The sequence below is a fragment of the Pocillopora damicornis genome, chromosome 8 (assembly GCF_964200805.1).
Source record: "Pocillopora damicornis chromosome 8, jaPocDami1.2, whole genome shotgun sequence".
NCBI lineage: Eukaryota > Metazoa > Cnidaria > Anthozoa > Scleractinia > Pocilloporidae > Pocillopora > Pocillopora damicornis.
Genome location: NC_142677.1, coordinates 14,232,182 through 14,246,908, shown reverse-complemented (window position 1 = coordinate 14,246,908; position 14,727 = coordinate 14,232,182). Strand labels below are relative to the sequence as shown.

Here is a 14,727-nt window from a genome sequence, read left to right as displayed (position 1 = left end):
CTTTAAAGTTCCCACTGAAGAATGTCGTATCAATAAACAACTAACCCAAGCGCGCAAATGAGCCTTCGTAAATTACGCAAACATGTTTAGGCTGCGCAAAGCAGCTGAAGTAAAGCCGAGCCTAAGAATCTTACTCAATGCAATGAAACAACCATTTAAGCGAGGTTATTTTGTTTTTCATTTGAACAAGTTCATATTTTCTTTTAGGTCGAGAGCGCAACCGATTATCCCCATGGAATCCTTATATTTCGCCTATTGCAAAACGTATATTTGAATACTTTACAGACTCGTTTTGCGAGCTCTGTCAAAAAGGAATCGGCTCATTCGACTTTTTTATTTCTGTGGGAGTTTTGTTACGGTTTCTTTTTTTGCTTGTTTGTTTGTTCGTTTGTCCGTTTGTTACCTGGTTAAGCACAATTTCTGGGAACCGGAGTCGAACCTACGTACTAAATTTTTAGTAAGAAACAAAAGAGGCTTATGGATAGATGTACCATACAATAGTTGGTACTGTGAAGGAGCTCTGAGGCAATGCGTGCGCGATTCAATAAAAAACAAGTTAACGATAGATAGTTGTCACTTAAGTAAATCTTCATAGCTATTTTCAGATCAAATATTGTTCTTACACTAGACAATAAAACCTAGGAAACATATCATAAATCTATTGATAAAAGCTTGATTAACATGTTAGAATTATCAGAGCTTTAGGAGAACATCAATCAAAGTTTTTTCACAGTAAAATTGTCAATTGTTCTTAATCGCTTTCCCACGCTCAGACTATTTGCATTTCCATTCTGTTTTAGGTTCTTTTGTTATCTAGGCTTGGAGTAAATAAAGTGATTTGTTTTCTTTGAGTTTTTTGAACCGCGTCCACGGGGTCAAATAATTTACATATCTCTACGTGAGATATAAACGCTATGAGTTACATGTAAACGACGGCACAAATTGTCTGTATCTGGGACAAATTTATATGGGATTAACGGCTGCTATACCTTCGAAACATCTTTTTAGAGTCCAGCCTACTGCATTTCCTTAGGGTTTTACAGACCTCGATCGTGAACTCCGCTGCAAGCTACTCTGAAGTTTGTTGACAGTAATCGGAGTGATGAATGATCCGACCACGAAAGGCCTTTTAAACGGGAATAACACTGAAAAACGGCGTGGTGATGAATCTCCTGGTTTTGTTGGAGCGGTACATACCTCAGGTTACCTGACCGATGTCGAGATACAGCCCACAAGCGAGAAGCCCATGTATCGCCCGACTGGATTGTCCAAACGCGAGATGTTGATGATCGCTGGATTACTTCTTCTTTTGGTATTGTGCATTTTATTTATTGCACTGTATGCAAAAGTGGCTTTAAAGAAGAGTGATCGCAAAAGCGAAGATGAGAAAAATGAATCGATTGGATGGATTCTTGCAGCCTCTGGTAAGTGAGCGTCAACGACTTTCCAGACTAAATGACGACTAGTCGGATTTGATTTTTCGGTCGAGTGGTTATTGTACTCTTAGAGGGGGCATTGTGAAAGAACCATGATAATTTATACTCTCTGATTTGCGTTTTGATAACACACTAGGATTGTTTCCTTTTTAAATTAAATGAAAATATGATTGTTGGGAGTATTGGCTAAAAGATATCTCGAGTTTACAAATATTTCTTCTGCGGTTGAAAAGAAAGTACACGAATTCGTATGTTAACTGCCGAGGAACTTGACAGCCTACAGGCGTTGACTACTTGATAGCCACCGAGACTGTTGACGTAGTGTCATCAACTTCTCAAAGACAATTGATAACATCATCAACTTCATTTCTAACAAAAGGGTTTGACATGATCAAAATTAAATCAATATCATGCAGCTTATTATCATGGCAAAAAATACCTTCTTAAAATTCATGCGACAGACCCTAAAAGCAATTACTTCGATGCGTAAGTAAAATGTTCACGCCTTCTATCATCAAAAGACAGTTAAAAGAGGGTCTCAACGAGGTGATGGCTTTTACGGCTAACGGTTAAAATTTTAACCAATTTACGGCTAACAGTAACATATTTTCATTGTTTCCACCAGACATAATTTTCACGGTTAAATTTTTTGACGACTAATGGTTAAAATTTGTCAATTTTCACGCCTAATGGCTAAATTTTTTGGCCGTTTTACGGCAATCGGTTAACCCTATTGAAAACCTCTTTAAAGGGGCATTTTTTGACAGTTGCGCGTAGTTTTCGTTGTCTCGAGAAACAAAATAACATCTTTAAAGGTCACTATTCAGGTGTGAAATAACTATAATAACTTTGATAATAAACATGATAATAATAATACTAATATTAATGGTAATAAGTGCATTTTATTTATTGCGCTGTATGCAAAAGTGGCTTTAGAGAAGAGTGATCGCAAAAGCGAAGATGAGAAAAATGAATCGATTGGATGGATTCTTGCAGCCTCTGGTAAGTGAGCGTCAGCGACTTTCCAGACTAAATGACGACTAGTCGGATTTGATTTTTCGGTCGAGTGGTTATTGTACTCTTAGAGGGGGCATTGTGAAAGAACCATGATAACTTATACTCTCTGATTTGCGTTCTGATAACACACTGGGATTGTTTCCTTTTTAAACTAAATGAAAACATGATTGTTGGGAGTATTGGCTAAAAGATATCTCGAGTTTACAAATATTTCTTCTGCGGTTGAAAAGAAAGTACACCATCTCAAAAAATCCATCCCATTTCTAATCCCAAAAACACCATCTCTATCTTTGCTTCTACTATTATTACTATGAACTGTCAATAAAAGTACCGAGGATGTTGATGATGAATCAAAACAATCATGAGAGGTATTAAAAATTTCTTTAAACGCTACTTCGATCGAGGCATTATATTTCGTTTCCAAAAAAAAGTTCCCATCTTCTTTCACATCAATACCATTGTATTCATCATCATCATCATCATCATCATCATCATCATCATTTTTATCGTGGTTATGATTTTTATCGCTATCATTATTATTAGTACAATCATTACCACTAGTATGATTATCAAAGTTTTTTCAATTTGTTTGAATTCATAATCACAAAGACCCAGCGCAATTTTTTAACACTGAATTGAATTTGTGTTGTTTGTATGATTGATTCTTGATACTTCTCGTTAGATTGGTTTAACAGCTTGGTTTTTTTTCCCGGTCAACGCTTCTTTGGTCTGATCCTCGTAGAAATGTATTAATTATGGAACTATGGTCAATGAGTAATCATCGCTGAGCCATTTTACAGCTAGACCTGACCTCATTTTACTGGAATGGTCGTGGCAGACGGCAGCCTTTGCCTACAACTAGGCAGTACGGAAAGCCGCAAAACTCTAGAAAAAAAATTTATCTTTAACATCGACACTCTTAGACTTCACAGTATCAACAAACGCTTCTCATTTAACTAATTTATTCTTGTGTTTTTCTAGATCTTCTAAGTGCAATGAACGCTAGTGCAGACCCATGCGACGATTTTTACCAATACGCTTGTGGAAAGTGGATCAAAAGGAGTTCTATTCCAGATAGCAGGCCTTCCTGGAGTCAGTTCGGCGTCCTTGACCAAAATAATGAAATCATCATGAAGAGACTTATCTTCGATGACGAAGATAGTGCAAGAGCTCAATATAAAGATGTGAGTTTCTGTTTTAATTTTCCTTCATAATTAAAGAACACGGCCAGAGATGGTTTACTAAAGCACTAATCAGGTAAGTACAATTGTTTGTTTAACAATGTGGCCTCCTCACGGATGTTTACCACAACCCCTTTTACAATATTGACTACTGTATTGCTATCATTGGACAAAGTAGCCATACAGATCGCAGCCTCTGTTTTCACTCCCGCCTACGTGGCTGCAAGGAAAATTGAAGCACGTTAACGATAAACGATTGGTCTGTTTGAAAATGCGTTTCTTTTGCCATCCGCCTTATTTTTGCTTTTTTCTGTCACTTTTTAGAACGAAGCTGTTATGAAAGGGTTTGACCTGTTTGATTCTTGCATGGATGAAGACAAAATCGAAGAACTGGGTGCGGAACCACTCTTTGATTTAATCAGGGAGTATGGATCATGGAACGTCACAGATGGAAACTGGACGGAGGATTCTTGGAACTTCATGGATAATTTTGTAAAGATTCAAAAGTATCTGTCGATAGCGCCTTTGTTCTCCATGTATGTTAGTGCTGATCTTAAGGACTCCGCGAAAAATATCATTTATGTAAGTGACAAGTAATATTACAGATTACCGCTCATTTTTTGTCATCCAACAGCCCTATCTATCTCTTTCTTGGCACAAGCAGTCACTCCTAGCGCTGAACTGGGTTGGAGACTCACCAGCTCCACCCAAGTCAACGCAAAGAGGAAGTCTCGAAGTTTATAACTTCTACCCAACTAGTTCTCATCCCTATGAGAAACTTCGCAGGATATTCTCAATTCCTTATACATCAGAGTTTGAAATGTCATTGGTTGCATTCCCTCGGTTTTTTCCCTCAGTCAGTAAGGATAACTATGATTCCAAGCTTAGCTAACGCCTCTTAAAATTTCTCACGCAAAATCATAGGGCTCGTCAACCGATACTCTTGATTCTAATAAGGGGAAAAGCCTTAGTCTAGGATGCCCCTTCTTTTCTCAACATCAAATACCAGGGTCAATGTTTCGTAAATGTGCTTTGTTTTGATTTGTTTTCTTGTGTTTCTTGGTTTATCTTTGTAGTGTTTCACGTAAGCATTGTTGGGATAAATTATTCCTTCATCATTTTATTTTTACGTGCACATTTTCAGTTTAACCAGGGTGGAATTTCTATTTCTCAAGAGTCTTACCTGAAGAATTCTTCTCGGGATATAAAGGTCAGTGCAATCTCTTGTCAAGTTGGCGAACATGCGTCATGAGGGTAACAAGTTTTGTCACTGGGCCCTTTTCGCTGGAAATCAAACGGGTATCGCAATAAAAACAGGGTTCAAAAAACAAGTTAAGCACACTTAATCCACAAGTCTATAAGTTCTAACGTCTCTGACAATTTACCCCATGTGAGATTGACCAAAGTGTCTTGTACTGCTCTTCATACCCATTAGATTCTTTTTCTTCGTCTAATAGGTCCGTGCAGCGTACAAAAAATTCATGATTGATCTTGTGAAACTTCTCACTGACAATCCAAACGCAAAAGCTTTGATGACAGAAATCTACAATTTCGAAGAATCGTTAGCGAAGGTAGGTCGCGCTGAAACGCTTTCCATGGTGATTTTCGACATCTTTTTATAAAATTGTTTTTTTGGTTCTAACTTTACTTTCACTCTTCGCTCTTTTTCCGGTGCTTACGCGTTTTTCTTGCGCTCGTAACCGCTCGCGCAACCCCCCCCCCCCTCGTCTGCTGTAGACCTGAGAACAATTGCAAGTTCATGATGTTTCAGCTAAACTTCGTTTCAGGCATTTGTTGCTAGAGAGAAGAGGCAAGATATACACAAGTCTTATAAGAAAATGAAGCTGAGTGATTTCAACAAATCAGCTGGAACCGCGGTAAGATAAAAATAATTCGAAGGTGACACCGTCTGGCTATCAACTGAAACCCATATTATGTAATATGTAAAGATTTGTAGGTCAGGACAAAGACAACCGAGAAATGTCGCCCACACACTTTAAGTACGAAACAGAAAAAAACAATTTTGATATATTTTTTTTAAATGGTACAAGGATCCTGCTCCCTCTGTCACGAAACATCGCTTCAGATGAGCACGACGAACCGGAAGTTGAATTCGTATGAGTTATCGTCCTTAACCAATTTCGAATGTTCTCTTCGTTTTCACGCTCACCTTTGAGCTGTCTTTGAAAAAAATGCGCAATTGTGTGGTCAGGAAAAACATAAAGAACGCTTTCTAGTCTTTAATTCTAGAAGGAGCAAACGCGACCTGAGTGCCCAGCAGTGATTAACATGTAATTTCTCTAAATGATATCCATACATTATCCAGCAAAGAGGTAATTCTATTTTGGGGTCTCTTCCTTTTTTATGATACAAAAGAAACAAATATTTCAAAAAAAGAGACAAGGCGTTTGGAAACCGTTAAACGAGATATCTTTATTGCATTACAGATTGACATGATGGATCTTGTCAGGAGAATGTTCAATGAGACGGGTTACACTATCACGGGAGATGAAATGGTCGTGGGGTCCAATCTTGAGTACTTTAAGAATATGTCAGACATTGTTAAAGCTACTAGCAAAAGGTAACTAAGCCACGTTTCAATCTTCTCCATTAAAACTCCAACAATCTGATTTTAATTGATCACAGGCGATTGAGTCACATGTGGCATCTGTACTCTGCTTTTTTATTGTTCTACTCTTCTGATAACTATTCCGACTTCGACGGAAGTGAAAACCAGCCACAAGAGGTGCATCATAATTGATCCTTTGTCACACTGTATTTTTCAGAGTGATAGCAAACTACATGATGTGGCAAGTGGTGCGATATTTCTCAAGTGATTTGGACTCAAGATTCAGAGACGTTTTCCAAGAATACAGGAAAAGTATCATGGGAACCACAGACGACGATCCTCGATGGCAGGAATGTCTTAGTATTTCAAACCTTTATTTGGGCATGCCATTCAGTCTACTGTATGTTGACGAGACATTTGAGGGAGAGAGTAAAAAATCGGTAAGGAAAAGTGGAAATTGATTTACTGCTAAACCTTCAGCAATTTGTCAAAAGAAAGATGATGATCTTTTTATAGGGTTAGTCAAATGACTTCTTTTATGTATGTATGCGAAATGTGGCTCCTAAAACTTAATGGCTTAAACTGATTTGTAGAATCCTATTCGATCTGAGACTCAGAATATACAACTTCTCTCTTGATCTAAAATATTAGGCTGGCGGTATCATTTTAGGAACCTTTAAGGACAATTATTAAATTTTCGACTCCGAATATATCATTTCTAGTGTTCCGATTGTTTTACGCGACTCCGATCATCGAGTGAAACAATCGAGTCACCTTAGATGGAAATTCATTGCACCACCTGTTGCGGAGCTGAGAAAGGTTTCCAAGTATCAACAAGTGCAGAATTTAATAAAATTTAATAAAATACTTATTCCATTCTCCCTTGTTGGATACAAACTTGGTTTTAACCAATTCGACGCCACGCGCCTCTTTGGCTATTTACCATCCCATATCCAACACGCGCTCATGGAAGAATTGTTAAGTACACTCGGGAACTTTTAAGTTCATTAAAATGAGTGTATGGGACAGCGCGAAAGACTTCTGACATGCCTTTGTATCTTTCAACTCTAGAACTAGATTTCCTCGTGATCCTCACAAATGTCCCCTGTCTTTGTATTGTAGGCCGAGGAAATGGTTCATGGTATAAGGGAGGTTTTTCTTACCGATTTAGAAAATCTTGACTGGATGGATGAAGAAACCAAACGCAAAGCAAAAAAAAAGGTTTGCAATTTTAGTCACTGACTAAGATTGTTTATTATCAAAGCTGTTTTCGTTGATCGCCTTAACAGCTTATTTGGGACTTGATAACAGCCATTCGGGCAGGAACTTGCCATCAGACATGGCAATGACACAGGTCTTCTTTTTTTTTAAGCATGGGAGTCACACGTGCGATGCAAATGCAAACGCAAATGAGAGGATTTACACTAATGAACCACCCCCAAGGAAATACAAACGCGAGCTCAGTTCAACGCAAAGAATTAAAACATTTTTTTATTTTCGTGAGCTTGCATTTGCGTTTGCGTTCGATTCCCACAGGTGTGAACCGGGGTAACACAAACGCAAACGCAAACGCAAACGCAAGGCGAAAAACAAAGATTCCGTCGGTTCCATGCCACCACGGTAAAGTTCAAAACAAGATGGCGTTACCTATTTTTATTTTTTGTGATAGTACATAGCACATTTTAAGAACCTTTTAATCTCTCAACAGGCTTTAGCAGTACGGGAAAATATTGGCTATCCTGAATACATAAAGAACAAAACGGCGCTGGCCTTGAAGTTCAAAGGGGTAGGTTGATCATGCCAGCCTCTGTTCCCTCTCAGATTGATCTTGGAGGGTTATAACACCATTTTTTCAAGTTTTCATTTTTTTTTTCATTTCTCCAAACTAAAACCGATTATTTGTACGGTGTTCGTTCAAAGCGAGGAATCAGCAGGAGTCTGTGATCTCTAAACGAACAGAATGGAACGGTCGCGTTGTAAACCATATGCTTGTACGCATTAGGTGGCAGGTACCACTGCTAATCTTTTTCCATTCTCTTTGGTTCGTCCAAATTACAGTTTGATGTGAAGAAGGACCAATACTTCAAGAACATTGTACAAGGGACTAAATTTTATAACCTGAAAAACTACGCCAACCTGGGAAAGCCAGTTGATAAAGATAGGTAAGGATGGGAATGAAAATAAAATAATTTTTTATTATGTAAGTGAAATTCAGCGATACTTTAATCTCAGTACTTTCAAATAATAGTAAAATATTCATTTGATATTATCAATGTTTTTCATTTTAACTCTCTGCCTCCTACTCTCTCATTGACTGGCTTAATTACAAAACAAGCCAAACACTGCTCGGTATAAAGGTACATGAAATAAGATCAGGATTAATAACAAATTGGAAAAATCGCAGAATATCTAAGTAAAAGCAATGTAGTTCATTTCTTGAAACTTAATTTTTTCCAAATGGCGGAATTATTCCTTTTTCACTATTTTTAAATGACTAACAGTCATTACAATCACTGCTGGTCGATTGATTTTTCAATTATTTGATTAACTGCTATTTTATTTATTGATTGTTGTCTGTTCTATTCATGTTAAACCATATCAAATTACATACTTACTGACGGAGCAGAACGGCCAGAGGGGCTCCAGGTCAATTCCGAGTCTGTTTTTTTTTTTTTTTTTTGTGCTAAAAGCGTGGGAACGCAAGGGTCACATGACAATAAGCAATTACTGGATGGGGTTGAACATAATATTATGAATTATGCCGAGGTCTGGGTTAATTTTGCAAACTCAGCGTCTCTTTTGCAGATTTTTCAAAAAATGTATAATAAAACAATTACTGAATTCGGTTTACGCACGATATTAGGAATTCTCAACACGGACACGAGGTTTGATAGTTCACGTAACATACGATAACGTGCGGGCCTGAATTGTTTTCAGGTCCTATTTTCAGCTACTAGTTCAGTAGTGTTCTTAGCTGCGAGGATCTCTTAAATTCGACTAATAATTGTTTTATTATACATATTTTATACCATCTGCAAAAGAAGACACTGAGTTTGCGAAATTTTGAAACATTACACGAACGAGGGGCTTGGAAACTAGGCAGACGAACTCGATGGTAACCCAATATCTGCTGCAGATGTTGGGTTATCGTGTCAACTTCATACGCTATGTTATATTGACTATATGCTCTCGACCAATCGAGTCCTATGGTAAATCTAATGTATGATAATAACATGATTTATAATTATATATATATATATATATTTCACGGCAGCTGGGCCATGCTTCCTTCTGTTGTCAACGCCTACTATTCACCCACTCATAATAAAATAGGTGAGCAATCATGTTGTTCTTGTTGCTGTTTTTGTTGTTTGGACATTTGATTACTGTTACATTCTGTTTACCCAATGTTGGAGAATTTGATGGGGGAAGGAAAACAACTACTGCCATTTTACTGACTTCTAACGCACAAAGAGGTCATTAGACCATGCTTTCAAATCCCTGTGCGCTCGATTCGTACGTTTTAAGCTTTCTCTATATCAAGGCTTTTTGCTCGTTATACTACCAGTTTCGCATACAAGTATTAGAGAAACTCTTTATAAAACGGAGGCTTGTCAAAGAAAACAGCTATTCTACAATTCATTCAGAAATTTGATGTGGCATCGAAACGAGCATTCCTTACTCATGCTAGTCTCGTCTTTGTAAACAATTGTTATGAAAAAAAGACTGAGGATGACCTATAAGCGCGTTTTGAACTGCTGTGGGGTTAAAAGCTCACGTACTCTGGAGTCGCTGCATTTGTATGATCTACTTTGAGCAGTAAAATGTCCTTAAACAGGAAATTCGAAAAAGGCAACTTAACTGTATGGGGCAAGCCGCGTTGCATTTTCCCGCGCAATTTTAGGAAGTCACGTGGAAGGTGTAAGCCAATCATCATATGTAATTTTGTTGCTAGTTCTTAGTACTTCCGAGGCAGTCTGTTTGTCGAAGAAGGTTTAGACTCAAGAAGCTTTAATTGTAATTTTAAATTAAAACGATTGAAGGACTTTGGCTTGGATGTTCTGCGAGTTTGAAATAGATACGAAGTTTCTTTGTTCTTGTATATAAGTGTTCATATCCGACTCTCGATTTGTTTGCGGGTTATTTGTCCATTTATGTCACTTTCCGTTATCTATAACATTTGCTTTCTCCTTTTTTATTTAGTTTTCCCTGCTGGAATCCTGCAGAAACCATTTTATGATCACAGATTCCCTAAGTAAGTGCTAAAATTTTAAGCGGCGAATTAACTTGTGAAAGAAGCAGCATCTTTCCACCTTCAAGCCTGCCAATTCGACTGCCCGTATGTACATCTTTTCCTTTGATTGTGATTTTAATTGTATATTTCATTTAGAGCTCTTAACTACGCAGGAATCGGGGTGGTAGTTGGACACGAAATAACTCACGGTTTTGACAACACTGGTAAGGATACTTATTTTGCTTAATTAGTATATAAAACAACCTTTCTATAAAAATGAGACAAAAAGGCACACACTTTAGCTGATAAATTCCTGATTCTGTATAATTGTAACATTTTTATGTGAAATTTGACGATGCTGGATTTAAATCCTAGATGTGTTATTTTAGAGAACTGGAAGTGCTTTTGATTCAGTTCTCGCTGCAATTCCTTTTGTAGGTCGGCTCTTTAACTTAGATGGCAACTTGGCGAACTGGTGGACAAACAGATCTATAGCAGCTTTCAAAAACAAAACAAAGTGTCTTGAGGACCAATATTCCAATTATAAGTTTCATTCAATGAACGTAAGTATGTTGTCATCGAACAATAAGATTCCTTCTTACTCATAAGTGCTCTATTGCACCATAACTTAACTTTAAAAATAAAAAGATGCCGACTACTATAACTTGCACACAAACAAATGAGATTGTTCTCTCTGGTTTCCCGAGTGCATTAAGGATCATTGAGGTTGGTAGCCGGCCCTGATATGATCGTGTCAACTTGTACCAGATTACGATCAATAATGCTTTGTGTAGAGTAAGCAATGAATTACACAATTACCCGCCGTGGTCTTCATCCAGTGGTGGATCGTGATATCTAGTGGTGGTTTTTTACTGCTTTTACTGTTCCTTTTTCTATCTTATTTTTTCTTGCGTGTTTTCGCGTTGTAAGCCACTTCAACGCTCCACGTAACTTCTGGTTTTGCCATTGGAAATCGAAATAAGTACTTGACGCTCCTTTTACAGCTAAAAGGCGACCAAACTCTCGGGGAAAATATCGCAGATAACGCCGGGATCAAACAAGCGTTTCAGGTGGGATTTCGCTTAAGTTGGCTTTAGCATCTATTTCTGTGTTTTCTTTCGTTTTTTTTCGAGGGGGTGGGGAGGGGGAGAGGTAGAAGTTATTACAGAATCACGCTTTTCAGACACCTTCTTGATACGAACACTTCCTTATTACGGACAAATCTCTTGATCGCTGGAGAAAGCACAGCAATACGTGTAGCCTATTATTCAACCTGCTATAATGCGGACAACGAAGACTTATCTTGCCTAATCAACAAATCTACCCTCTTATTCGCAGTTTTGCTGCCCAAAAATTTTACTTCGCTTCGAGGAACATTTACTGAAAAAATTTTCAAACAAAAGTCACAATTTACCTTCACCAAAAGCTTTGTTCGTGTTCCATAATACTTCGCGTATAAAGGCCTCTTCCCTAAATCAATTCTACTAAACATTTCAACAATAAATATTCCTTTATCAACTGATTAATCAATGGTACTCATTTTCACCCTGGTCAGTCAGAATTATAGGAAATCCAAAAACGTATAAATTTATTCATAATTCAATTTAATGAAATGCAATTCTTTTAACGCAGGCCTATCAGAACTGGAAGAAAAGGCGGGGTCGTCCAGAGCCTAACCTACCCGGGATGAAAGACTTTACTAATGAACAAATATTTTTCCTTGGATTTGCTCAGGTTTGTCGGTCTTTTTTCAGAAATAAAATAAAGAATTTGCAAAAGAAAAACAAACAAACAAAACAAATAAAATAAATAATCAAGGGAAATTGACGAAAAAAAATTTCAGAAAGCAATAATTTTAAAAAATGAGGTCTTTGCTTATTTTTACTGTAGAAGCCAGTGTTTAATTTCAACAATGAAAGAAAACAAGCAGAGAAGGCAACTGAAATAATTCGAGAAATAACAAAATAACTCTGGAGGATGGAAAAATCAACTTTTGACGTTTGCTAAAATTCCCTGCTTTTGTACCTTTTCAGATTTGGTGCAGAAAAGACCGCCCATCGACAATTGAACAATCGGTGAAGTTCAGTCGTTATAGTCCTGCAAAATTCAGGTTCGGCTGGTAACGTCTGCAGAGACACATTTAGAATATTAAGCAATAGATGAGTCGCACGAAACAACAATAGAGTCTACAACTTGCGTCGCGTGCGTCCAACGAGACGTCACAACAGATGTTTTAGGTCTCCCCCAGCTCAAAGGGCCTCAGCGCCTATATAGTTTTTCCTAAGTAAGCACGCAGTGGTTGATGGGAGGAAAAAGGAAGAGTAGACTCGCGCCTCTTTTTATATTCTAACCGCTTTCCCTTCGTCTCTTTCATTCATTACTATTATGATTATAAGTTTGAACTCGGTCATCTTGCGATTTTGAAGCATGCCATTTGAAAATATTATGCATCAAGGAAGAATTTGTTCCTAGCAGTGGGGTAAGACGCTCTCCCTGACCGCTTTGTAACGAGGCCGCTATTATTTTTGTGCTCTGACCTTTTCTATGCGCCTGTTGCAAACACAGAATAGGTTAGGAGTATGCGTAATAATAGTTTCAGCAGGAGGAAGTCAAAGTTGTCACGTTTTCCATTTTTGTCTTGAGTGGGCGACGAAAACGCGTGATGATGGCCATGGGTATGTAGTAATATCATTAGTACACTTTAATCTCTTGATATACTTTCTTTTCAGGGTGATTGGTTCTCTATCGAACTTTGACGAATTCGCCAAGGCTTACAAGTGTCCTACAGGATCTCAAATGAATCCTGAGAAGAAATGCGCTGTGTGGTAAATACTGTCTTTGGTGACGTAGACCTGACGAGCTCTTCCAAGGAAAGGAGCACCTTCATTTACCCGCATTCATTGGCGGAAACATGGGATTATTTAAGTAATAAACGGCAAAACCTTCATATTTATCATCTGAATTTAGTAGCGTAACGCAAACTTTTTTAATGGGACTTCATAATAAGCCCATGAAGCACATTTTAAGAATTGCCAGTTTTAGCGGTTCAACACCAGGTGTTTGGAACCTTTCTCGGGTGAACGGCGTTTCAACGTGAAACGCAAAAGCATAGGCGAGGATGAACCTTCATATAGGGTTTGGCTCAGTAATAAGTTCTTAAACTCAATTCAGTAGTGCTCGTAAAGGTGTAACGTTTTCGATAAGAAGTTCCTTATGAACTTTGTTCCTTTTATTGCTCAAACTATTTTATAAAACAACCTCCGTTGCTTAACAGTGCGGGCAGAATTTAGCTGACATTACTTCAAAAGTACCTCTCGTGGCATTCATTCCTAGTTTCCAGATTATGCCTTGTATCGATTTATAATTGTTTTTTCGATTGTTTTTTGTTTCTTAAAACTCACATAAAAATGATGAAATAAAGCAGTATGACTCTACTTTTGCTTCGTTGCCTCTTTCTAATTAGTTCTTGACAACCAGGCTGAGTATCGACTTTACTATGCAGTGGCCCATTTTCTCAGTCATAATCTAAATATCTTTTCTAAAAGAGATATGCGTTGATTTCTTGTGTTTATAAAAAATTGCGATTCTGAGACGCCGGTGCTGCATTCATTAGTCCACTATCACGCTATTTTGCTAAAATAACAATGAACGAACTTAATTTGGCGACCGTACTAAGTTGTGGAACAAAATACCCGCGCGTTTCATATGGTAACATCGATTACAATGAACAAGTGGCGTCTCTCTTCTTGGCAGAGATATTAGAAGATCGTGATACTTTCGCTCTGACGAGGGGTTAACGCTCGAAACTTCTGCTTTGAAACTCTTTATGGTGCAGGTGGCCAGTTTACGTTGTCAGTTCGTTGATAATTATACAACGGAATTAAAATTATCCTGTTATACTCTCCCACAGACAGAGCATCACAGTTTCTTCAGAAACTTTCCTCTTTAGTTATTCTACTTAACAATTGATTCATGCTTTAGCGTGCACTATCAAGTTATGGAGCACGTGGGAAGTTTGGAGAGCACGAAAGAAGCGTAGGAGTTGCCCGAGGCAAAAGCCGAGGGTATCTCTGGCTTCTTGAGTGCTCTCCAAACTTCCCACGTGCTCCATAACTCGATAGTGCACAGCTGAAAGCATGAACCAATTGTTTCATAGCATAGCCGGTGGAATTGCGCATGAAATCCGACGCGAAAAACAGACAACCAGAGTGTCTATCTGTCAAAATCTGTTGCATTTCACCCTAGGACAGTGAAGGGAATCGTGACGGCGCTGATGCCGAGTCTCCTTTT

The 14,727-nt window shown here is 38.0% G+C and overlaps 1 protein-coding gene across 1 annotated transcript; it reads left to right on the top strand.

Moving 5' to 3' along the window:
* Positions 1–599: 599 nt before the first annotated feature.
* LOC113669015 (endothelin-converting enzyme homolog) lies at positions 600–13,871 on the top strand. The gene is made up of 19 exons (XM_027185001.2): positions 600–1,424; positions 3,435–3,637; positions 3,959–4,216; positions 4,779–4,844; positions 5,092–5,205; positions 5,422–5,511; positions 6,082–6,215; positions 6,421–6,643; positions 7,326–7,424; positions 7,912–7,989; positions 8,262–8,365; positions 9,478–9,536; positions 10,407–10,458; positions 10,594–10,661; positions 10,876–11,000; positions 11,442–11,507; positions 12,070–12,171; positions 12,471–12,547; positions 13,167–13,871. Exons 1-19 carry the CDS (start codon positions 1,103–1,105, stop codon positions 13,264–13,266), a joined length of 2,340 nt encoding a protein of 779 aa, XP_027040802.2. The 5' UTR covers positions 600–1,102; the 3' UTR covers positions 13,267–13,871.
* The last annotated feature ends 856 nt before the right edge of the window (positions 13,872–14,727 follow it).

Coding starts and splice junctions, on each gene's coding strand:
- LOC113669015 (XM_027185001.2), top strand. CDS start 1,103: ATGAATGATCCGACCACGAAAGGCCTTTTAAACGGGAATAACACTGAA. Junction 3,638..3,958: donor CAAGAGCTCAATATAAAGAT/GTGAGTTTCTGT, acceptor GTCACTTTTTAG/AACGAAGCTGTTATGAAAGG. Junction 6,644..7,325: donor AGGGAGAGAGTAAAAAATCG/GTAAGGAAAAGT, acceptor TTTGTATTGTAG/GCCGAGGAAATGGTTCATGG.